This window comes from Leiobunum rupestre, chromosome 7 (assembly GCF_980474605.1).
Source record: "Leiobunum rupestre chromosome 7, qqLeiRupe1.1.hap1, whole genome shotgun sequence".
Lineage (NCBI taxonomy): Eukaryota > Metazoa > Arthropoda > Arachnida > Opiliones > Sclerosomatidae > Leiobunum > Leiobunum rupestre.
In genome coordinates, this window is record NC_143390.1 from 23,413,813 (window position 1) to 23,440,234 (window position 26,422).

General features: G+C 39.4%; 3 protein-coding genes across 6 annotated transcripts in view; all 3 read right to left on the reverse strand.

The window, feature by feature from the left end:
- Positions 1-6,917: 6,917 nt before the first annotated feature.
- Positions 6,918-8,889, reverse strand: LOC149935223 (chitin deacetylase 1-like). Its single transcript, XM_090153161.1, has 4 exons — positions 8,755-8,889; positions 8,386-8,589; positions 7,983-8,316; positions 6,918-7,921 (listed from the first exon to the last, which is right to left on the reverse strand). The coding sequence occupies exons 1-4, from the start codon at positions 8,801-8,803 to the stop codon at positions 7,015-7,017; spliced, it is 1,494 nt and encodes a 497-aa protein (XP_090009287.1). The 5' UTR covers positions 8,804-8,889; the 3' UTR covers positions 6,918-7,014.
- A 10,354-nt stretch (positions 8,890-19,243) lies between these two features.
- Positions 19,244-24,048, reverse strand: LOC149935224 (putative sodium/potassium/calcium exchanger CG1090). Of its 2 annotated transcripts, XM_090154200.1 has the most exons (12): positions 23,611-24,048; positions 22,759-22,957; positions 22,498-22,698; positions 22,331-22,431; positions 22,184-22,270; positions 22,010-22,110; positions 21,726-21,937; positions 21,391-21,669; positions 21,232-21,333; positions 21,034-21,165; positions 20,850-20,961; positions 19,244-20,181 (listed from the first exon to the last, which is right to left on the reverse strand). In XM_090154200.1, the coding sequence occupies exons 1-12, from the start codon at positions 23,641-23,643 to the stop codon at positions 20,109-20,111; spliced, it is 1,632 nt and encodes a 543-aa protein (XP_090010326.1). In that variant the 5' UTR covers positions 23,644-24,048; the 3' UTR covers positions 19,244-20,108. The 2 variants fall into 2 exon arrangements, with proteins under 2 accessions (XP_090010326.1, XP_090010324.1); XM_090154198.1 differs by having other exon boundaries at positions 19,244-20,961; positions 23,611-24,045.
- A 332-nt stretch (positions 24,049-24,380) lies between these two features.
- The window catches only part of Kdm3 (Lysine demethylase 3), a 175,555-nt gene continuing 173,513 nt past the window's right edge, over positions 24,381-26,422 (reverse strand). For all 3 annotated transcript variants that reach the window (XM_090154196.1, XM_090154197.1, XM_090154195.1), the window contains exon 22: positions 24,381-26,339. In XM_090154196.1, coding sequence (XP_090010322.1) covers positions 26,265-26,339 — 75 coding nt within the window. In that variant the 3' untranslated portion in view covers positions 24,381-26,264. The remainder of the gene's footprint in view (positions 26,340-26,422) is intronic.

A 26,422-nucleotide genomic window follows, 5' to 3' on the forward strand; every position in this document is an offset into this window, starting at 1 on the left:
TGCGTGAATTTTGCCATTTAATTTACAATTAAAGGATAATTTTGGGCAATACGAAGGAACAATAAGTATCTTCCTTAATTTTAATTTCGTATTTAGGGTTTTCAGAATTAATTGCGCGTTGCAGAAAGCGTAAAAAGGAAATTAATCGTTTTCACACCCCGTGGACGTAGACAAATTGCTACGTCCACACCCCGTGAAACTCCGAAATTCGGTTTTTAATGCGTGAATTTTGCCATTTAATTTAAAATTAAAGGATAATTTTGGGCAATACGAAGGAACAATAAGTATCTTCCTTAATTTTAATTTCGTATTTAAAGCAGTTAAAGGGTTTTCAGAATTAATTGCGCGTTGCAGAAAGCGTAAAAAGGAAATTAATCGTTTTCACACCCCGTGAACGTAGACAAATTGCTACGTCCACACCCCGTGAAGCTCCGAAATTCGGATTTTAATGCGTGAATTTTGCCATTTAATTTACAATTAAAGGATAATTTTGGGCAATACGAAGGAACAATAAGTATCTTCCTTAATTTTAATTTCGTATTTAACGCATTTAAAGGGTATTTAGAATTAATTGCGCGTTGCAGAAAGCGTAAAGAGGAAATTAATCGTTTTCACACCCCGTGGACGTAGACAAATTGCTACGTCCACACCCCGTGAAACTCCGAAATCGGTTTTTAATGCGTGAATTTTGCCATTTAATTTACAATTAAAGGATAATTTTGGGCAATACGAAGGAACAATAAGTATCTTCCTAATTTTAATTTCGTATTTAACGCATTTAAAGGGTATTTAGAATTAATTGCGCGTTGCAGAAAGCGTAAAAAGGAAATTAATCGTTTTCACACCCCGTGGACGTAGACAAATTGCTACGTCCACACCCCGTGAAACTCCGAAATTCGGTTTTTAATGCGTGAATTTTGCCATTTAATTTACAATTAAAGGATAATTTTGGGCAATACGAAGGAACAATAAGTATCTTCCTTAATTTTAATTTCGTATTTCAAGCAGTTAAAGGGTTTTCAGAATTAATTGCGCGTTGCAGAAAGCGTAAAAAGGAAATTAATCGTTTTCACACCCCGTGGACGTAGACAAATTGCTACGTCCACACCCCGTGAAACTCCGAAATTCGGTTTTTAATGCGTGAATTTTGCCATTTAATTTACAATTAAAGGATAATTTTGGGCAATACGAAGGAACAATAAGTATCTTCCTAATTTTAATTTCGTATTTAACGCATTTAAAGGGTATTTAGAATTAATTGCGCGTTGCAGAAAGCGTAAAAAGGAAATTAATCGTTTTCACACCCCGTGGACGTAGACAAATTGCTACGTCCACACCCCGTGAAACTCCGAAATTCGGTTTTTAATGCGTGAATTTTGCCATTTAATTTACAATTAAAGGATAATTTTGGGCAATACGAAGGAACAATAAGTATCTTCCTTAATTTTAATTTCGGATTTAGGGTTTTCAGAATTAATTGCGCGTTGCAGAAACCGTAAAAAGGAAATTAATCGTTTTCACACCCCGTGAACGTAGACAAATTGCTACGTCCACACCCCGTGAAACTCCGAAATCGGTTTTTAATGCGTGAATTTTGCCATTTAATTTACAATTAAAGGATAATTTTGGGCAATACGAAGGAACAATAAGTATCTTCCTAATTTTAATTTCGTATTTAACGCATTTAAAGGGTATTTAGAATTAATTGCGCGTTGCAGAAAGCGTAAAAAGGAAATTAATCGTTTTCACACCCCGTGGACGTAGACAAATTGCTACGTCCACACCCCGTGAAACTCCGAAATTCGGTTTTTAATGCGTGAATTTTGCCATTTAATTTACAATTAAAGGATAATTTTGGGCAATACGAAGGAACAATAAGTATCTTCCTTAATTTTAATTTCGTATTTAAAGCAGTTAAAGGGTTTTCAGAATTAATTGCGCGTTGCAGAAAGCGTAAAAAGGAAATTAATCGTTTTCACACCCCGTGAACGTAGACAAATTGCTACGTCCACACCCCGTGAAGCTCCGAAATTCGGATTTTAATGCGTGAATTTTGCCATTTAATTTACAATTAAAGGATAATTTTGGGCAATACGAAGGAACAATAAGTATCTTCCTTAATTTTAATTTCGTATTTAACATATTTAAAGGGTATTTAGAATTAATTGCGCGTTGCAGAAAGCGTAAAAAGGAAATTAATCGTTTTCACACCCCGTGGACGTAGACAAATTGCTACGTCCACACCCCGTGAAACTCCGAAATCGGTTTTTAATGCGTGAATTTTGCCATTTAATTTACAATTAAAGGATAATTTTGGGCAATACGAAGGAACAATAAGTATCTTCCTAATTTTAATTTCGTATTTAACGCATTTAAAGGGAATTTAGAATTAATTGCGCGTTGCAGAAAGCGTAAAAAGGAAATTAATCGTTTTCACACCCCGTGGACGTAGACAAATTGCTACGTCCACACCCCGTGAAACTCCGAAATTCGGTTTTTAATGCGTGAATTTTGCCATTTAATTTACAATTAAAGGATAATTTTGGGCAATACGAAGGAACAATAAGTATCTTCCTTAATTTTAATTTCGTATTTAAAGCAGTTAAAGGGTTTTCAGAATTAATTGCGCGTTGCAGAAAGCGTAAAAAGGAAATTAATCGTTTTCACACCCCGTGAACGTAGACAAATTGCTACGTCCACACCCCGTGAAGCTCCGAAATTCGGATTTTAATGCGTGAATTTTGCCATTTAATTTACAATTAAAGGATAATTTTGGGCAATACGAAGGAACAATAAGTATCTTCCTTAATTTTAATTTCGTATTTAACATATTTAAAGGGTATTTAGAATTAATTGCGCGTTGCAGAAAGCGTAAAAAGGAAATTAATCGTTTTCACACCCCGTGGACGTAGACAAATTGCTACGTCCACACCCCGTGAAACTCCGAAATCGGTTTTTAATGCGTGAATTTTGCCATTTAATTTACAATTAAAGGATAATTTTGGGCAATACGAAGGAACAATAAGTATCTTCCTAATTTTAATTTCGTATTTAACGCATTTAAAGGGTATTTAGAATTAATTGCGCGTTGCAGAAAGCGTAAAAAGGAAATTAATCGTTTTCACACCCCGTGGACGTAGACAAATTGCTACGTCCACACCCCGTGAAACTCCGAAATTCGGTTTTTAATGCGTGAATTTTGCCATTTAATTTACAATTAAAGGATAATTTTGGGCAATACGAAGGAACAATAAGTATCTTCCTTAATTTTAATTTCGTATTTAAAGCAGTTAAAGGGTTTTCAGAATTAATTGCGCGTTGCAGAAAGCGTAAAAAGGAAATTAATCGTTTTCACACCCCGTGAACGTAGACAAATTGCTACGTCCACACCCCGTGAAGCTCCGAAATTCGGATTTTAATGCGTGAATTTTGCCATTTAATTTACAATTAAAGGATAATTTTGGGCAATACGAAGGAACAATAAGTATCTTCCTTAATTTTAATTTCATATTTAACGCATTTAAAGGGTATTTAGAATTAATTGCGCGTTGCAGAAAGCGTAAAAAGGAAATTAATCGTTTTCACACCCCGTGGACGTAGACAAATTGCTACGTCCACACCCCGTGAAGCTCCGAAATTCGGATTTTAATGCGTGAATTTTGCCATTTAATTTACAATTAAAGGATAATTTTGGGCAATACGAAGGAACAATAAGTATCTTCCTTAATTTTAATTTCGTATTTAACGCATTTAAAGGGTATTTAGAATTAATTGCGCGTTGCAGAAAGCGTAAAAAGGAAATTAATCGTTTTCACACCCCGTGGACGTAGACAAATTGCTACGTCCACACCCCGTGGAACTCCGAAATTCGGTTTTAATGCGTGAATTTTGCCATTTAATTTTCCATTTACGGATAATTTTTGGCAATACGAAGGATATACAGGCTCCGTGCTTTCATGTTAATTTGTTCTCCACTTGTTTATAAGCTTCGAGCTTAGGAAATATAGCGTCATCTGCCTTAATAAGCGTCAACTAAACATGTGAAGAAATAGCAGTTTTCGCGCCGAGATAATTTTGAACGAGCAGACAGCTTTCATATATTCAATTTAAAACTCGGTCGGTAGGCGGCGATACTTCGGACCAAAATGTAAACTACGCATGAAGCCAAGGTTTGAAGGTGGACGGAGTGTCGAGAGCATTGAATTGGGAATAATACTGCTAGAATTACAATTACGATTTCGGTTGCCATGGTTACGCGGGACTGGTTCTGAGAAGACTGTACGAAATTCATCTTTATAATTAGGCGGTAGCTCCATCTATATTTTGTAAAGTTATATGATTAGCGCAAAAATTCAATTGCAATATAGTTGCCACCACTAGAGACAGATGCCGCCATAGTTCAAAAAGTCTCTATATTGAACGAAATTGGTCTCGCGCCAGCCAGATTTAGTTGTAACCTCTATTTATTCCCAACTCAATGGTCGAGAGCCTCATGACATTAATTCTTCTTGTAGACGAGATTTTTTACTGTATCCTTTGTAATCCGAAATAAAAACAACCTTTTTAATAAAAGATAGTTATTGCAATAACAATTAATTAGATATTAACATATTATTCAGTAATACCAAAATGTTTAAAATTATAAAATTGCAATAGGCATTATAGCTTAATTATTATTCACTAATAAATGAACCGAAGTTATTAGATATGACCTGAAAACTGGGAGGCGTTTTCCTTATTGAAATCTAGTTATAACGAAGCTGATGTACTGCCCCATCTACTCCCATGATAAATTGAACTAGAGAACAGCTCTTTATAGCTTGTTGGTACTATATTAACCATGTAAACGCTGTATATAATTCTGTAATTTAAGCACGCGCTCTCAAAATTACGTGAAAAATCGTGAGCGTGATATTTGAAATTATGTAAAGACAGCATTTCAATACTTCTTTTTCGTTTGTATGCGCCACCTGGTGCTATGGTCTCAAACTAAACAGAGAATTATGGGAAATCACATTTTACCCAGTGTCCTTTGGAAATTTCCTACTATTATCCCGTGTTATTTTATCCATTGAAATATAACTTAAGCCTAACAATGGGTAACTTAAGCCTAACAATGGGTCAAGGTTAGTAAATTTTAGGCTATAAAAGGTTGCCTCGATACGCTGTGGTTGCTAAGGGCTAAGGTTGGTAACTTCGTTGCTAACGAACATCGTGACGTCACTGAGATGAGATCCAATTGAAAATCAATGGGATCTCATCTGGGTGACGTCAGCAACAGACGAATTTTGGAGTCAATCCAAAAATTCTTTCAAACCGTTTCTCGATCGAGACCCCGTTGGCAATGGGTAACATCAGACTGTACGGTGCTTAGCTGTTTTCTCCGAGAGATGGTAGGTGGCGATAGTAAAATTTAGGCTAGATAGTCACTTAGCGCGTGAAATTTTAAAGGATGCTTTATACTATGGTTCCCTCTAGGAGCAGCAAACACAAGGAGAACGCAGCTAGCCTTTAAACACGCTAACGAAGGGTTGTGTACGAATTTCATTGGACGAGCGTCACGAGCCTTTATGCTGAACGTTTTACGGGCGGGGGGGGGGGGCAATTTCGGAATTTCCCCCCCTTCCGACGGCAGCAGGCGCTAAAGCGTCTAGCCAATGAAAAACGTACACAAGAAAATCCACGACTTTTGAATGGGTTGCGTTCTCCTTGTGTGGGGTGTTGTGTTTGTTGCGAATATAGCGATCTGATAACTTCGGTTCATTTACTTCTGCTAATACCGAAATGTTTAAAACAATGTACCATCCAAGATGCGCAAAATGGAAAAAAGGTGTACTAACTGGGTAGGCTATTTAACTGAGCTAACGCTACGACCATCCCGACGATATTTATGTCATTTTCTTCCAGAGTGACAGGATGTGTTTTATTATAGAGAGGCCACAGTCATTTGAAATAACAGGGCAGTAGTCCCTGCGCGATGTCTTTTAACGGTTCATCAGATTCCATTTAGGGGAGCTACCAAAGAGGCGATGTTGTCTCACACCAGTCAATGAAGTCCCTGTCTTTGCATCAAAGAGTAAACCGCTGGTCCAAGAATCGTCATACCATTCTTCTGCCTGTGGGTTGGGCTTCAACTTATACGCAGAGAGGCCTGCTTTTGAATTAACTTCATTACGCCACAGACGTTCTTCCGCTTAACTGACCTCTGATCTCACGATAGTAGCCCATTGCTTCTCATTTTGGGCGGTATTACGTTCGGTGTGGCCATACACACGATCCAGTTGATCAATCTTTTTAAACAGACACGTTTTCAAATCCTCAGATCCTACAACGAAGGGTTGTGTACTAATTTCATTGGACGAGCGTCACGAGCCTTTACGCTGAACGTTTTAAGGGGGAACACAATTTCCAAATTTTCCCTAACCCACGGCAGCAGGCGCTAAAGCGTCTAGCCAATGAAAAATGTACACAAGAAAATTCACGACTTTTGACGGGTTGCGCTCTCCTTGTGTGGGGTGTTGTGTTTGTTGCTCCTAGGTGGCATAAACATCAAGGTATTTAAGTTAACAGGCTGCCTCTCGGCTTACCTTTAATCGTCGTATTGGCACAAAACGGCCTGCCGAGTATGCATAACGCCCGACGTCCCTTTGAGTGAGTTCAGAGATGCAATCATTCGTTGAGGTCAGACTTATGACTTCATTGGCATAAGCCAAAGCAGTTACCGCGACATATTTCCGTAACGTTTGTGCAACTGTTCTATTGTTAAATATACGCCACGAAACATAAGCCAACAGTGCATCAAACAATTTAAGCCATTACTGTTAACGGTAACATTTTGAAAACGGTCATTGCGATAGTGCAGACGCAAGCGCATTTGCAATATTGGCGAACAGAATAAAATAACTACAATTGGGACATTAAAACCGGTTTATTTCTTTGTACAGTGTATACACAAATGCATAGATCATGAAATAAGGTCTTATAAAACAACTCGATTAAACAGTTCAACTGTTTTTAGTAATTATCAGCTACAAATTCGTCTTCATATTCTAGTTCCTCTTCGTCGAGGGCGTTCACCTTCTGTCCAAGTTCACGAGGACCGCTGCCCTCTCCAACGACGTCGCCGGGCAGGGCGAGACCTTCCGGGTTGCCGAGCCAAGGGTACCTCTGCGGGCACGGAGAACAGGTCTGCATGTATCTCGTTTCCTCGACATCGTCTCGCGAGAAGGTCAAGATGCAGGTTCTCGGATTGTAGCAGGAAGTGGGCGGCTTCTCCGAGCACGCGAAGGCCGGGTGACTGGCGGCGTTGGCACTAGGGTTCTGGCTCCACTCGATGGCTCGCTTCACGCTGACGAACCAGACATCCTTGTGGGTATCTTGGACCTTCTGGATGAATTTCTTCAGCGCGCTTACTTTCTCTTCGTTCTGGAACCAATTCGAGTGAAAGTAGAGACCCAAAGGGGCACGGTTGGTCTTGTAATGGCGATTGAAGTTTTCCATCAAGAAATCGTAGATGATATCCTCGTCTGGCTGGAAGACGCATTGATCGGCCAAGGCGCAGCTTCCACCCATGCCGTCTTCGGTGAACATCATGTTGAGAGGGTATTCCCAGACGCCTTCGAAGGAGCGGGTGGGGCACTTGCTTCCGCCGACGCAACGATGAGGAATTCTGTAATCGAAGGTGTACGGCCAGACGGGGACGTTCTTAGCCGCGGGCAAAGAGGAATCGTATTTGAGACCCATGTCCTTAATCATGGCTGCCATTTCGTTTCCTCCGTTCCTCAAGAAAGGTGACCTCATTCCGACTACGCTCTCCTGGGTCAAGTTGGCGTACTTTATAAGCATGGACCTCAAGCCTTCGAACTGTTCCTTGAGCTCGTCCTTGGTCGCAGTTTCCCACCAAGTCTCGGGCTCTCTGGTGCTGTTGGTGAAGAACAAAACATTATTACCGGCTCGCGAAGACTACGTCAGCGTGAACTCACAAGATCCCATTGAGACCGATCTCGTGCCCAGCGGCGGCCATCTGCTGGATGTTGTAGTAGCTGGAGTAATGATGCGAAACGAAGAAAGTGAAACTAGCCGGGCACCCGTTGGGGTTCTTCTTCGTGCTGTTGAGAACGTTTTCGTAATACGCCATGTTCTGGTAGTTGAGAGCACCGTCGAATGAGACCGTGACCATCATCGGTACTTCCTTCGGAGACAGACGACCCGGAATCCGGGTTCCGTCTCGGCTGCAATGACAGTTGGGCAGCGCACATTGAGATTCGTCGCATTTGGCAGCCCTCAAAGGATCGACGGTGGTCGTTACAATGGGAGCTTATTGAAAGAAATTAATAGAGAATATAACTCTTTAGACTTGGGCAGAGAGCTCAGTTTGCTACTTACGAAGAGCAACGGGACCACACGTGAGGTCTTTCGTTTTGTGCATGCAGTGTTTCTTGACATCGTCGAAATAGAGCCCCGGTGGACAGGCTTGCGGGTAAGGGTAGTTTTCGGCACACATGTAGAATCGCCGGCAAGACTCCGGATCGGCGTACATCCCTTTGGCACGAGGGCACTTGTACGCGGCTGGCTTCGGTGCCGAGAGCACTGGAAATCAAATCACAGTCGCCCATCAGACTAATTCCGGTAATTAATTATAACCCAAGTTGAATATTCTTAAATTTCTGTATTCGTAACTATTTCGTCATCTTAACATCGGAAGTAGAATGATACACGCTCGCTACAATGGAATACGCTGGAAGTCACACTTACCATGCTGGAGCACGTTGCTGAAGAGATACAGAGCGAGAGCTACCTTCATTGTCTTCGAAACCGATCGGCTGCAATGCCTATTGAAAACCTGCACTAAACTAGAAACGACGAAGCTGTGATTACCATCTGAACCACTCGTACACTATTTATACACGCCAAGACCTTTTTTAAACCAGTCCAATTTTTATTAAAGTTAATAAACGACCTAATAACTGATTTTTAGTTTATCAATTAAAACACTGGCGAATCGAACTAGCTAGAGGGAAACAAAGTTTCAATAAATAAAAAAACATCATTGAAAAGTATCATTTTTGCTGGTTCAAAGTTCAAATCTTTAAGCCCTTACTAAAATAAGTAGTATCTATAGCATTGGTCAATACTATTTTCTTAAAGTTGGGTCTATAGGGTAGCGCGGAGAAGGTGCTCTACCAGTGGTATCACCGAGAGTTGGCTGCACAAGCAAAAGTCTACTTTTCATTTTACTTCGGCGCCAATTTTAAGGGTCCCCGGAAAACACAAGTGGTACTTTTACTCTTTTTCGCGAGAAACTCTCAATTTGCACTTTCGCACGGGTCAAAGTTTGGAGTACGTTTTGACGCTAGAGGGCGATAATAAGTCAGTTATTAAGAAAAACTTGAGTTACTTGGTCGAGAAGGGTCAGATAAAAATAACTCTGGAAGATACGTAGTTAGATTACCACTCCCAATTTTCAGTCATCAACCAGAAGTACTTGTTAATTCAGGGATCAAGCTGTTCGTCGTTTCTTAGCAAATGAAAAACGTCAACGATCTAATCCTGATCTATATGACCAGGAATCCATAACGCTACTTGGAATGAGTATCTCCCCATATCCCCTGTGGTATTTTGTGGCGGAACATTGTGGGAGGGGCTAAAAACGCTTATACCGCCTTAAATGACGTCAAATTCAGTGACAAACAAAAGCTTATAAGCTCCGCCTACTATGTTCCGCCACAACGGCGGGGAATCGAAGCCGTTATTCATTCCAAGTAGCGTTATGGATTCCTGATATGACCAATATCGAATATTTATGGTGGATTACGAGGCTTTGGGACACATGGAGCTCATCCAGCCAAACGAACTAATCAATGATCAATCAGTTTCCAATTACTAATTGCCTCACAATGGCATAATCAAGGAAACAAGCACGACTACTAAGTTACGAGTTGTTTTCAATGGCTGTCCTTGAACGACATAATGATCGTCGGTTCTAAATCGCAAGATTCGTTTTCGTTTCAACCTGATAGCAAGTGGGGTGGCGGAGTGGTTAGCACTTTCTCCTCTTGTTGAGGTTAACGGTAATAGTGAGTGTAGGGAGCTGTTGGCTTGCAGGGCTTGCCACCACCCTCCTACGCGTTGTAACCGGGCCACCTGAATTAAAAGGCTTTAAAAGTCACTCGATGACTTTGGCCTAAGGTGGTGCCTTGGGTATTAGCCTAGCTGATTGTTATTATTATTATTATTATTATTATTACAACGCATTCTTTGGAGAAACAGCATCAACGAACATATTCAAGATTATAGGTTGTTGACAGTACTGCCTCAGCACCTTACTTGGGAGTCAAGGCTCTTCAACAACTCGCACAATATGAGAAGGGTGAATTCCCTTTGACTTATGAAGCAATCACTCGAGATTTCTACATAAATGATCTCATGTCTGGTGAGAACTGAGTCAGTCAAGCTTTGGAAATACAATCAGAATTGATCCAAGCAACCAGTAAAGAGCCTCAAACGATCCATCTCTATTGGAATCAGGGCCAACTGAGTTACGAGAGATCGAAGTTTAACTAAATATTGACAAGGATGAAGTCATCAAGACATTGGGTCTTTAGTGACATCCTGCATCCGATAAATTCACATCCATTGTGACGTCACCAAGTACTAGGCTCAAAGTCACCAAACGAACTATTCTGTCAGACATATCGAACGTCTTTGACCCACTCGGACTTCTAGCTATAATAATCATTAGAGCAAAATTCATTATGCAATTATGCAAGAAATGTCGGAAATGGCAAGAGTTCCGTGATGAACTTTCGGAAATAGAATCTTTTTCTGGTCAACGTTATGTCTCTCAAGTTGATCCGAGGGATATCTCAATTCAAGACTTTTGCGATGCATTTTTATTTTATTTGAAGACCACCTGTGTCAACGGTGAAGAAAAAACTCAATTGATTGCCGGCAAGACAAGAGTTGCTCCATTGAAACCAATTACCATTGCCAGACTAGAACTATGTGGAGCTGTTTTACTCTCTAATTTGATACAGTCAATCTTAGAAACATTAAAGGTCAACATAACCGAAATACACTGTTGGTCAGACTCTACAACAGTTTTGGCTTGGATAACATTCGTTGCAAACCGAGTTTCAACTATATATTATAACGAACCCATCTGGAGAGAAGGGCAACTTGTCTGAAATTTATATACCGGTGCTCCAAGCGATCAAAGAGCCTACTACACTGGTGGTCTCATCAGAATGCCCTACGCCAGCGTCCACAAACCCGGACAAGTGACAAATCCAGCATGGGTAGTACTAACGCAAGCCACTCATCCCGACAAATGGCGCAGCAATGGAGCGACCAGCTTCCATTTCGCACACGGCTGTGGGATAGAGAGTGGATGCTATAGCAACTCCAGCCGACACCCTACCTACGTAGGTAGAGAGCCACACCCTTCAGAAAGAGCTCTAAAAGGGGAACGACGGGCACACAGCGGTCCACGTAACCCGGCACAGCTGGCACCGTAGATCCCAGTGTGCTCCTAAAGGCTGGGAAACAGGACCACTGCACCTTATACGGAGACCCACCACCCCACAGCAGGCTACCCAATCCTCCGAGGCGGCCAGTTTGCATGGACCCTCTCCGTTAGTCTGAGCAGAAGCTCAGTTTCCAGCCCCTACCTGACCGAAGTCGGAGGTGGAGATAGGACCATCTCGAAGCTAACATCTCCCAGTGCGCCACCACCCTTATGGGTTACAAGAGCCGAAACCCCAGGAGAGAAGGGCATTTAGTTATTAATTTGTATTCCCCCGTCCCGCTAGGCACTACGGGGGATACCGCTAGAATTACAAAATTAATTTTGTAAAAATAAGTTAAATGAATGAAAGAGTCTCACTATTTTTCTTTTTAATAGAGTTAAAACCTAAACAGGGCAAGCCTGGACAACACTTATAAAAGCCCATTGAAGGGGCGAAAGAATAAAAGAAGATAAAACGGCAAAGATGTAGAATTAAAAGGCAATAAAAAGATCAGTCATCAACCTGGACATAAGTCCCCGAAGTGACTGATTATAAAGCGCATGATATTCTCGAATACAATCATCTTGTCTGTGAGTTTCACATCTCCGAAGTTGGCTCTAGGGACCAGATGGAGTGTAAGAGGACAATTAGCTAAGTAGTGCTCAGAATCGCCTGTATCTGACCCACAGACACAGGCAGGACTGAGCACATGACCTAAACTATGCAAGTAACTAGGGAATTTACCGTGACCACTTAGAATCTGCGTTGAGAAGTGGTTAGGGTTGACCCCATTGTCACCCACTCTAGGAATAAAATTCCTAGTAACAATGCCCTTAGTGCTGTCGCTCCAACATCTCTGCCAATACCTCTTGGTAATGCCACTCAAAATAGTTTTAATACTACCCTTTTCGGGTTTAATTGAGTGGACCACCTGATTTAATAATGCGCCTTTGGCCAACGCATCCGCTCTCTCGTTACCCAAAATACCACTGTGTGCTTTAACCCAATTAAGGGTGACTTTGGCGCCATGATTAAGAATCAAATCCTTAATGTTTGCACACATACCATTAGAGTTGGAAGAGTTTCCAATGGCCCGTAGAGAAGATAGACTATCAGAAAATATAGCTACCTCTTCATCGTGGGGTCGCTCCCTAGTGAACCACTTAATGCTCTCCAAGATGGAGAGAAGGGCATAAGGTTATGTATTTGTACCCTGCCGTTCCGCTGGGCACTACGGCGGCACACAAGACAAAGAGTCATGCCGGACAAAAATGCACTTTGCGAAACAAACGTTCGGCCAGTGAGACAGCCATAAAGACAGGCAGTGGGACTCGAACAACCACTACAACCGACCAAGACGTAGCCAGCCCCGACCGGAACTACCGCCACCAGCAGGAGGGAACACGTCGCCGCTTCTCCGACCCCCTACGCCACCCGTCCGGAAACCTAATCCGCCACCAACCCACGACCGTACTCAGCCGCCTACCGAGCCATCAATGCCGCCGCCCACTCGAGGGTCCTCAACGTCGCCGATCTGTCAACCGCCGTTACGACCTTCAAACACGCCGTACTCGGGTCATCTACAACTCTTGTATTTTATCATCTTATGCAAGAATACGGCAACTGCTTTCACGGTCCATCCGAGCCACTACGACCATCGATCCTGAAAGATCACACCATCAACACTGAAGAACACCTTCCAATTCACTTACCGGCGCGACGCACTTCGTGGGCCGAACGACAGATCATTCAACAGGAAGTAAAGCAGATGCTCCAAGACGACATGGTTCAGATGACATGGTTCGGCCTTCTTGGAGCCCATGGGCACCACGAGTGGTGCTTGATGACGCATTGGACCACCTTCAAGGTGCGCGTTATTTTTCTACAATGAACCCCGTGTGTGGTTACTGGCAAATCACAGTTGCAGAACAGGACCGTAAAAAGACCTCGTTCACCACACCGGACGGTTTTTTCAAGTTCAGTGTGCTTCCTTTCGGACTCGCAAACGCCACTGCTTCCTTTCAACGCGCAATGGACGCTGTTTTCGTGGGATTAAAGTGGTATACATGCCTTGTTTACCTTGATGACATCATAGTCTTTTTGAGAACTTTCGACGAACACCTTACCCAGCTACGAGAAGTATTCGAGTGAATTCAGGGAGCCAAGCTCGCTCTGAAACCTTCCAAGTGCTTCTTCGGCATGGACGAAATCAGGTACGTATAAAACGTGGTATTTTCGCAAAGCGTGTACCCATACCCAGAAAAGATCCACACATAAATCAGACACCGCAGAGGCCGCAAGCACAGACACGCCGATTGTCTCAGCCGCCTTGTGGACCGAGATCCTACCAACCAGACAGTCACCGAGGATACCACTATAACATGCCTTACAATTTCAGACGACTCGATGACCAAGGAACAAGAGCTTGATCCAGCACTACAGCCCGTCATCTCGTTCCTGCGCAATCCTCGGCCGGACACTAAACGGTCAATTCAGAAGAAAGCCATTTGAGATTATTTCACACCCTTCGCCGTCTTATGCCATTCTACTATTGGACGTGTACCAACTGCCAGACCCGCAACAAACCACCATTAGCTCCAGCCGGAATCATGCAGCCACTGCCGTGGCCAGATACACCGTTTTCACGGGTCGGAATGGATTTCCTTGGCCCCTTCCCACGCTCCCGGGAGACGGCCAACAGAACATCGCCCAGACTCAACAACGGCAGAAGAGACTCTACAACGCGACCCACCGGGACCTCGTCTACCTTCATCGACCCACGAGGCAACGCGTCAGAGCCGAGAAACTACTTCAACAATTCCATGGCCCCTACGAAGTTCTACGTCAGACCGGAGAAGTGACCTACGAGCTCTCTACCGTTTCCGGCAGAGCCCATCCCAAGAAGGAAGTCGTCCACGTTTCTCGCCTGAAGCCCACTCACAACAGGGATGTCCAATTTCTTCAGACATATCGCTGACTGACCACAACAAGCAATGACTAAATCATAAGATGGTTGGCAAACCAAAGCATAATTTGGCATTTGAATCCGCCAACAGCGCCCCAATTTGGAGGAATTTGGGAAGCCGGGGTTAAGTCAATGAAACATCCTCGTGTCATGGGTCAAATCAATATTACCTATGAGGAAATGGAAACCTTACTTTGCCAAATATAAGCGTGTTTGAATTAAAGGCCTCTGACAGCGCTTTGTTCAGATCCAGATGACCTACAGGCGCTTACTCCAGGTCATTTCTTAATTGGAGAAACATTGACAGCTGTCACTGAAGAAGGTTTGACATCCGAAAAGACCAACAATGTGTTATCTTTGTGTTCGGAGTTGGCAACCCGGGCAAAGTGTTATCATTGTGTTCACATTTGGCAACCCGGGCAAAGTGTTATCATTGTGTTTTCAGTTGGCAACCCGGGCAAAGTGTTATCATTGTGTTCGCAGTTGGCAACCCGGGCAAAGTATTATCATTGTGTTCGCAATTGGCAACTCTGGCAAAGTGTTATCATTGTGTTCGCAGTTGGAAACCCGGGCAAAGTGCTATCTTTGTGTTCGCAGTTGGCCCCCCTGGGCAAAGTGTTATCATTGTGTTCGCAGTTGGAAACCCGGGCAAAGTGTTATCTTTGTGTTCGCAGTTGGCAACCCGGGCAAAGTGTTATCTTTGTGTTCGCAGTTGGCAACCCGGACAAAGTGTTATCATTGTGTTTTCAGTTGGAAACCCGGGCAAAGTGTTATCTTTGTGTTCGCAGTTGGCAACCCGGGCAAAGTGTTATCTTTGTGTTCACAGTTGGCAAATCGGGCAAAGTGTTATCATTGTGTTCGCAGTTGGCAACCCGGGCAAAGTGCTATCTTTGTGTTCGCAGTTGGCCACCCGGGCAAAGTGTTATCTTTGTGTTCGCAGTTGGCAACCCGGACAAAGTGTTATCATTGTGTTTTCAGTGGGTACCCGGGCAAAGTGTTATCAATGTGTTCGCAGTTGGCAACCCGGGCAAAGTGTTATCTTTGTGCTCGCAGTTGGCAACCTGGGCAAAGTGTTATCATTGTGTTCGCAGTTGGCAACCCGGGCAAAGTGTTATCATTGTGTTCGCAGTTGGCAACCCGGGCAAAGTGTTATCATTGTTTTTTCAGTTGGAAACCCGGGCCAAGTGTTATCATTGTGTTCGCAGTTGGAAGGCCTCCACCCGCTGCACCAAAGGGTGGTGAACGTAGAATGGTGAACTAGCAAAGTTAGACCACCACTTGTGGTGAAATTAAAGGCTTGTATAAGGCAGCCGCCTTTCTGTGTGTTAATGGTGGGCGGTCAACTCTTTACCCACCTTCAGAAAACAAGGGTTATGATCCTGATTGACAGTCTCCGCTTTTCGTTGGGTGATGTACTAGTATAATTTTTTTATTTTCCATTCCTTAAACGTTTTCTTTTCTATTCTATAAGTCTTCGTTCCTATTCTATAAACTTTTCGTTTATATTCCATAAAAGTTTTCGATTCTATTCTTTAAAAGTCTTCGTTCCTATTCTATAAAAGTTTTCGTTTCTATTCTATAAAACTTTTCGTTTCTATTCAATAAAAGTTTTCGTTTTTATCCAACAAAAGTTTTCTTTTCTATTCTGTAGATTTTTCGTTTTTATTCAATAAAAGTTTTCTTTTTTATTCTGTAAATTTTTCGTTTTTATTCAATAAAAGGTTTCTTTTCTATTCTATAAAAATCTTCTTTCCTATTCTATAAACGTTCTGTTATTAGTATACAGAAGTTTTCATACTTATTACACGTAAGTTTTCTTAATACAATTGTTTTCTTCCCTATTGTATTCTATAAAAGTATTTTCTATTCCATAAAAGTGGTTTATATTCTATAAAAGTGCTTTCTATTCTATGTTATTGATTATATTTAGTTTTTTTTTCAGTTGACCGCCTCATAGTTCGTGTCTAACTAATCTTCGGCAAGCTACCAATACGTGGTATCAGTGTGTAACGCTAGATCTTAGCAAGAACGTTGAACGATAAAATTGGCCATGATGCAATTGGTTACAGAATAACTCCACCCAAAAAACCGCGTGCGGCGCGCGCTAAAGGTTAAAACTGCTTCTAGTTCAACGTTCTTATACATATATACGTTCTTGATCTTAGGCATAAATAATCACCTATATAAACTCTATATCAAACGTAACAGTTAGTAGCTATCCGTAAAAATAAATCACACCTGGTAATTAATTTAGTTTTCATAAATGCAATTTACTCATATATAGTTGGGAAAGTGGTTCTGCACGTGGGGTCGATACGCGAAGCCTCTGGTGCCTTCCTATAAAATAAGCTAAGCTTGCTGTACTTTGATTTTACGTAGCTCATTCGTCACAAATGCGTACAAGTTCAGTTCAGTGTATGCTTAAAAACAGAGTGCCTTGTTGAATTTACTCTTATGTCCAGGGCTTTTCGTAGTAAAACGTCATCGATACGTCAACAGTGACGCAGCAGCAACATCAAAACAAGGAAAGGTCTACCCCCTTGCATTCACGGTAGCTGCCGTCGTTTACCCATCTGTTTTAAAGTATACATATTGATTAAGTCGAGCCCATCGTAAACGTCCTCTCCCTACTTTGTTAGACCGCGTTCATTAGAGTATTTCTGTAACCTTTTATAGGCGCTTAAATAAAACATCTTCCCAGAAATTGCCAAGAAGTAATATTTCCGACAGCCAGGACTCATAAGTTACTATCATAGAAATCTCATAGTTAACTAGAATGCTGCCGTGTAACTGGCAAATGGACCAAACGCCGTGGCAGACGATAGTCAGATCTCAGCCAATCAGAGCTCAAAGAGTGGTTCTGCCAAGAATTTAATGTCACCAGAGAGAATGACGTCACCCATCTCCCACTATAGTAGCAAAATCAAGAAGGATTATTATCCTCCTTGGCGGAACCACTCTACGGCCTCTCATTGGCTGAAGGTTCAAAATGAACTAGCGTCAAGCTCGGCCGTAGGCGGCAGCATTCTAGTTACCTATGATATTTCTATGGTTACTATTTATATAGTGCTTGTTGAAATATTAGAAAGCTGGAAACGTTTCTCGAACATAACATCGGTTTTTTGCTAAGCCTTAACATGGCAAAAAAAGTTACCTGGTTAAAAGGAAACACTTGTTGCATACCGTATTGCAAAAGTAATTCGTTTAGTTCTAAAGGAATTAGTTTTCATCTTTTTCCGAAAGATAATTTTATACGAAATTAATTAACTCTGCCTCCATGAGAAGCCTTAAAATTGCCCGGTAATATAAAAATATTCAGTATAATTTTAATTATTTATACCATAAGAGGATGATAATAATAATAATATTATCTTCTTATACTTAGTTTTAGTAACATTATATATTTTACCTTAAAATATATTTTCGAAAATTAACATTAGTCGACGCATTTCTTATCTGACGCAAAATTCTCATGAGGGCAAAAACGCGTCTCCAATTGGCTTAAATATGACTTTTTGGCTAGCCATTTTAACCGTTTAACCGACCGACCGGAAATAGTTCCTTCCCAGATGAATTTGGAGAGGGGAGTAAAAACCGAGTATCTTTTATTGAAGCGCCCATTTTATATGGTTTTTTGGTCAATTATTCTTAATTGATTAAGAGATGAGAAAGTTTTGAAAATGTCTCTGAAACAGGCCCCAAGTGTCTTAAATGTTTTTGTGTTTATTGTCAAAATTAAATGTTGCAAATTCTTAATATAAGCTTATAAATAGTAATTCTTCTACAAATAAGCATACTATCCCCAATAGTGAAAGACCTGGGATTGATATTGAATTGCAGCGAACCAGGGGCGTAGCGAAAGTTTGTGACACCCGGGGCAAATCTCTTGAATTTTTTTTATTTAAGAATACCTTAAATGCCCGGGGCGTATCCCCCCCCCCCCACCTGCCCTCCCCTCGCTACACTACTGCAGCGAACGAAAGGTAAGGCAGTTATGGTAGTTAGCCCAACTTGTTTTAAGTGGAGACTAAACGTTATAAGTGACTCGAGTGTCGATGTCATTTTTATCATTTTCCAACTTCCTCACTGTTCCCTCCTCGCCTCTCTTCACTCCGCTGGTGTGGTCGGGAAAGCCCTAAAATGGCTTAAGAACTATTTAAGTGTCCGTTGGCAGCGGGTTGTTCTGCAAGGCCCGACATCCGACTCATGTTCTGTAGGGAAGGGAGTTCACCAGGGGTCAATCCTGAGACCTCTTCTCTTCAAGACTTCAACGTTCAAACGCTATGCCTAACTCAATTCACCACGGTATACTGTTGCTCTTTGTGGACGATCCCAAACTCTCCGATAAATAAAATAAACACAGATGGCGCAAGGTGCAAGTAACCCCGATCCCGAGAGCAGGACTTCAGCGGCTCTTAACCCACCACAGGCGAAATCACAATCACCACCCGATCGCTATTCCCCCAGTTTATTCTTCCAAGCAGGGCTGGACTGGCTAGTAGTTGGCCCCACCGGCTATGCAATCGTGTTGACCGCATTTCCCATTAATGCCAATTCTTTCTCTTTGGCCCCGTTCTGACCGGCGATCGCCGGGTTAGCCACCCGGGCCTGCTTCCAAGATATAATCTAAAAGCCGTTCTTTAGAAAAGAGCCCACCAATTTTAGGTCTTACCTACTCGGGGTTACTTATATTGCCTTTAAGGGGACTAGTTTGTTTTAAATATTTGGTTTTCCTACTATTAATTTAAAAGAACTTTTCTACCACACCAAATAAACATTAAAACATTTATTAGAATCTTTTAACAATTGATACTACATTAGTTATATCAGGTTAATATATAAGCATACACTTGGAATGTCTAAAAGTAGACCGTGATGCTTCAGACGAGGTTCGTTAAGAATATTATTAATTATCCCAGAACTTCAGTGCGAAATTCATTGAGACCACACATTTTTGGTGGATTTCTAAGAGCGTAGGCCTAATTTTTGTTCTTTCGCTTCTTTGCTTCATCATCATAGTGATGGCATGCAGAGACACTTGTTCAGGTTAAAGACCGCAGCGTGATAATTAGTTTTTCTAGAACACTTTTCTGGCTAGGTACAGGTGTGACGTCAATTTTACGTCACTCCTAACATTGCTCAAGGTTTTAAGATACTAACAAAGTACAATTATAGACTTATGGTGCTATGTCTTAGATTTGATGTAATTTAGAGCATGTCCATTTCTAACGTGATGATTTAGCACTTAGGCATTCCAATTGTATACATATATTATTTCCCTGGTTAAATGGAACAAGATCTTAAAAATTAAATACACTCATTTTAAAATGGAATATAAATGTAAAATTCGCAAAATATCATGGGGCTTTAATTACTTTTTGATTGTTTATATTTATATAAATTGCATTTGTTCTTCACATATTTTGGACATTTTGAAATTTTTTCAATCATTTTTTAAGAGAAAAACCACAAGACGTTTAAAGATATTTAGTTTAAAAATATATCATTTAAAATTAAAAGGGTATAAAACCCAAAATAATATTCTTCAATTTGAAATGGCGCTTCAATAAAATCCCCTTTAAAAATATAGTCCATGCTGCTAAACAAGTCTTATAAACTTAATATTGTTTATCTCTTCAACATTCTGGCAGCACGTTTGTGAGGGGCTGGGAGGGCAAGACCATCAGGAGAATGATTTTATTGAAGCGGATATAGTACAAATATTAATTTAAATATACAATTAATTTTATAAACAAGCTAAAAACGTCTTCGCTATATTTAGAAAATATAGCTCATAAAATTTGACACGAAAGTTTCCCAAACATAAATTTAGCCCATAACGGTTAAAATCTCCCTAATTTTAAATAAGGATTAACTTTAAAACATATTATTTGGCTTTTATTGGTGCTTTTTTAAAAGTTTAAAATAATAAACTGGTGTAAAATTTCCAGTTCATTAAATGTCAAGTAGTGAAAAAATTAAACATTTTTTAAGTAAATATTTTTCATAATTTAAAATAAGATTACCGTTCTCATTTTTGAAAAAGGAAAAAAAATGAAATTCCAGAAAAGAGATTCTACCTAATTTGAAAGGTTATCAATTGAGAAATTGAGAATGGTTTACATTTAAAAGCGATAAAAAAGGATTCCTAGATTAGCGGTATGGGAAAATATACATTTCCAGCCACGGGACACCAAATGGTTTACTTAAGGGTATATAGAAGGTTAATTCACTCTGGTTACTAGAATAGAATATTAACCCAACCATTTGGAAAGTGATCGACGTGATTTCAATAATCACTGGGGCACATGGGTAAATTAACTATGGAGAAAACATTGCCTTCATATAGACCCGAAAACACCATAAATAAAAGATACCAAATCATCATCACGCAGCCGTATTTTTTGTTTAATTTCCATCCATTTAAATGCGTTACCACCAGTAGAAATACTACAGTTGATAAAAGACAGACTGTGGAATAAATAATTCCTGAAAAACAATTTTTATTATCATATGTTACTTGTATAAGAGAGATATATTTTCACATCATATACGGAATACCTTTGCTATAAACTCTAACCACAGATCCTGGTTTTATCACAGCAGTTTGAAGAAACCAGGGAAGACCTAAACATAGTAAAATGTCAAAGACATTACTGCCAACAGCGTTTGAGATTGCCATGTCACCGAAACCTTGCCGTAAAAATGTTATTAGTAAATGCTCAAGACATAAGCTTTTCAAAGTTGATTGTATTATACCATTTCGAACCACTAATAAACTTGAGATAGCGTCGGGAACGCTTACGCCAGCGGCCAAAAATGTCAAACCCATTACGGTATCAGGAATTTTTAACGTAAATCCTTGGAGATGAAAGGAATATGAGAAATTCCACTAAATTAAAAAATAAAATAACTTACCAACAATGGTAATCATCCAGACTAGAAGATAAGATAGAGCTCCGATCCATAAACAGGAAATAATAAAGGTAGCGAAATACCACTTTTGCCACCGAGGTTTACGGCAATCGGGAATAGTAAAATAACAAACCAGCAACAGAGGAAATGTGATAAACCACAGCAAACATTTACAGACCGAGTTCTTCGGACAACTAAATAAGGAATGTTCATTTTCTTCGCAAGATTCCGCTTCTTTCGCTTTCTCCAGATTGGAAGAGAGCGCCATGTATTTATTCCCTTCTAAAGAAAAATATTATGAAAATAGCGCCTATTCTAGAAATAAAAGAAACACAAACCTCTTTCTTCTTGAGCTACTGAAGACATACTACTAGTGTGAGATTCGGGAAGAGTACCTTTAAACATTAGATGCGTTTGTTCGGGAGATGGTACTTTTGGTCCGAGCCATTTTAAGGATTGTATACTGTTTACCCATCGTTCAATTTTTGAATTAGCAAACATGAAGCCAATATAAATTGCGTAAAGTATAAGGAAAGCGGTTGATTCAAACCTGTAACATTCACGTACAATTAATTCGTATTTATACTAGAAACTAGCAAATAAATTGAAAATAAAAACTTACCAAGTAACAGCTTCATTATATATAGCCGCAATTAGGGCTAAAATACTGAAGGAATAAAAAAGGCAATCACGAAAAAGGGGCCACCAGTTAAGATAAACAACCTGCAAATAATTCGAATATACATTAACAAGAATCAGAATAGTGTTTAAACATACAAATTGAAAAAGGCCTCACTTTTCCAGCAAATAATCCGCAAACCGCTATTACAAAGGCAATGTTATATACAGCTGAGCCAACAACTGTGCCTACTCCAATATCATCCTATAAAATTTTCTACAGTGAAATAAATTGATTTTAACAGTGATAAATGGGCTAGCTTACTTTGGTTATAAACACAGCGATTAACGCTGTCGCTAGCTCTGGAGCTGAGCTCCCAGCTGCCATAAACGTAGCACCAGCTACGTCAGACTGTACATTGAGAGCTGTTTTATAAAAAACAATCTTAAACAATGGAAATTAGGTGCCATCAGGTTTGAGAATAATTATACCATCACAGAGACATTCCAACGCAGGGACAAAATATTCGTCACAGACAACAGCTAAAGCCAGAAACGAATAAAGGGTCACTAAAATATGAATCGCAACCGCACCCTGCTTTCGAATGGAATTAGGAATTAATGGTCTTGGAAATTGTTCTATCGCTGCCGGAGTACAATTTCCGGTTACATATGGGTTATCTTTTCTTTCTTCTGAGAAGAAATATATTAAACATTATTTTTAAAATTTAAAAACATTTGTTAAGATATTACCTAAAATTGTATCCGAAACTGAAAGTAACCCTCGTTTGTGAAATATTAACTCTTCCCTTAAATTTAATGATTGAAATTCATCTTCATTCTTTAGGTGTATAATAAATTGACTAGCAAGAAGAACAATCGATAATACTGAGAAGGTTAATATTCCGTAGCTAAATATTAACCGATGGTGGCGATGATTTTTCATATTTATCTGAAATGAAATGAGTAAAAGATATGAAATATACTACTACTGAGGGTACTGCTAAAATTCCAGGAAAAGCGAATGTAGGAGAATTAATTAAATATTTGAAACCTTTGTGATCTTGGAATAAATATCACAAGGTTATTTACAAACATGCTTAAAGACCATATTATTATTATTATTATTATTATTATTATTATATTATATCAGTAGATCACAAGAAATTTTACGAAAACTACACTTACAATCAATATTTTAAGTCTGTATATAAACCTATTAAATAAAGCATTGAATTGTTTATCATAAGATTAGCAATTACATATTGTACATAAAACTTCCTGCCAAGTGGCAATTCATTATTAATATAAACTGCATCATCTGCATGTCAATTCATACACTGCCATATGGTAGGAGAACCAACATTTCCCTTTAACAGAAGTCTACATTGAAAATGTACCAGCAGTCCACCATCAATATCTGGCAGATTTAAACATGATGTAACCATATCAAAAATTCCCATGACATAGATAGATAAAAAAAATACAGGACAACGTTTACTCTGGGATTATTTCATTGTTCTGTTAGATAATTATTTAAAGTAAATGCAGATGGTTTTCATATTAGGCAACTGCTGATGATATGATATTAAAAAATATATTTACCCTTTTATGTCCGTTTTCCTTACGATTCATCATAGTTCATCTCCATTACGTATATAAAGTAGCGAATTAGTTGATATTAAACATAGTATGAATCAGGCTAATACAAAAAAATTGGACTTGATTTATTATTTAAAAATATCAGCTACTAAACTGACTTCCACAAAAAGCGCTCGAAAATCACGAGTTTTGTGGTTGCGGGGTTTATTCCACCCCTCTCGAGGAGTTATTTATCAAAATACATAATTGAGAGAACGGGATAAGGATACGCGATTCCGAACCGAAACTAAAAACCAGGCGCTCACTGCTCTTCGTAACGTCTACGTACTACCTTTCACAACGCTTTGCTTCGTAACGGAGACAGTGTCTTGCGGAAGGCAGGACCGATACGAAACGGAGAGCCAGTAAGCGCCTAGCTTTTAAGGGTGGTCGGAAGACGCTAGCAGCGAAGCCCCGGCAATCTTCGAAATCAACTACCTCCTTTCCGCCTTCGTTTTATAATGCCGTGAAAGAAAAACCGGCTTTTGTTTCGACCTTCTATGACGGACCTCTCGCTTTTACAAGCCTTTAATTTTCTATGATTTTTGCTGCGCTGTAATGACTAAATGAAATAGTGACTTATAATTCCAGTCATTTCTCTCAATCGATATCCCGAAACACCAAATAGATTCAATACGTAAAGGTATAAAATTGCTAACGTATTAAGTCGGAACTAAATAAGCTTAAAATTGTTAGATGCTAGAGAACAAAATGACAACAAATTATATTCATGTGAACACTTTTAATATGAACCAGCAACATCAGTCATACATACTCAAATAAAAACAAATTCTTTTTTTTTCGTAAGCGAAGTTTACTTCCTCACTTACCCGATGACGGTGTTTTTAATTTTTTTCAATATAAAAATATTGCTATGAAATATTTACAAGTACGAACGAAAGTTTTTTGTCCCCGTTTTTTCTGTTATTGTATGCGGTCACGTCGAAATGTTTTTATTTTTAGAAGTTACTTTTTTCATAGATTTATAACATTTTCACCAAAGACCACACTCGCGAAGGTCAAACGCCCTAAAAATGAAAAGTTTCTTCTCCAGCTTGTTTTACGCAGTGTTTTGTTTTACACAAATATTCCTCAATAACGAAGAAAGGGTTTTTCGTTTTTTTATAATACGATAATGAACAAGATGCTGTAGTTGATAAATATTCTCTTTGCGTGGGAGGTCGTTTAAACAATTTCCTAATTGGAAATCGCGATTACATTACCTTTTTTTTATAAATAATGAATTTTGGTATTTTTCAAACTTGAAAAACGATTGTTTTATTTTGGGGGGTTTTATATATTGGCTGTACATAATTTCTATGTTTTACCATTCACTCATTTAATAAGACATTCATTTTGTAGGCCCATTTATACCAAATAGTCTTTCAGGCTAAATGAATTTACACAATGTAGTACGTAACAATTATTAAAAGGAGATTTTCATTTTTTTTACTTCTGTACTCCCTAAATTATTTATACCATCGTTAATATTCTACTCCAATCCTCTTTCATGGTACCCGGTTAAACTCGCTAAGGGTGGGGATTAACTTAAAACAGTTTTCAAGTTTTTGTCATTTCCCGCATTTTATAATGAACTCAATGTATCGTAAACATTTTGAGAAAGCCGCGAAATATCGTCTTTTGACTACTTAGTTAAAAACTTTCCTTATTCAGTAATGAAGTCATAAACTAACAAGCGCTTTTCCGACATAAAATTTGTATAGAAAAAACTTTTTTTCAGCTATTAACACATATACATAACATTTTTCTTATTTTTACACGTTGGAATTATATCTCCTCCAAACATTTTTTTCCTTAAATGTATAACTAAAAAAGATGGCCTATTTTACAAATGACTCGTTCAATCGTGTTCAGGCAAACTTGGATTTTTAGAACAAAATCGAATAAGAAACGGAGGAACATTGCCGAGAACAATAAAAAAAAGAAGCTAATCCCGAATTAAGGGATGAGAGACTCTCGTCACAGTCGATCAGAGATAAAAAAAAAAGTTTAATGTGACCATTTCTTTGAGCACAATCAATTCGTATAAAGCGTTTCTTAAGAAATTAAATATTTTGACATTTAACTCATTATTTTTTGCGAGTTTGATTTAATTCAAATGAGAAGCGATGGTGTATATTTGTGTTTTGGGTGACTACAACAATGTTCATAATTTGTACTTTGGCAACAAACTAAAAATACTCAACACTAAGATTAAGGAATGAGGGAGAGGGGCGGGGCGACGCGACGTTGAACACCTTTTTCACTTCCAAGGCTTAACTCAACAAATGCTGAAAGGGTTCAGGAGCAACGCGTTAAATGGTGAGCATTTCTTTTTTAGTATCCCTTTTATTTTGGTTTCAAATTTGGTAGGCAGAAGCTTTACTCGTTTCGTATATTGTTTGAACAAATTTTCCGCAACTGGCAGTTGTTTTGTTTTATCTCACCCACCGTAAAAAAAAAGCTCCAAATATTTGGTAGCGTTAGTAGATGCCATTTCTCAAATGAAAACTATGAACTTTTTCTTATCAAAAGTCTATCTAATCCGAAATGTGTCGTCTCTTTAGTTTCTTCTTTTTCTTCGGTAATTTCCCCCTGTTCTTAGGGGGAGTTTGATGTCATTTTTCCGATGGTTCGCTCGATTGTAAAAGAGCCATTGCATCTCTTACTGCGTGATAGATAATGTTCTTAATCTACAACGGGATAAAAAGGGTATTAATAATGAAAATGTTTCGGTACCTTGTAAAGAAAAAGAACTAAGACCAAATCTTATTTA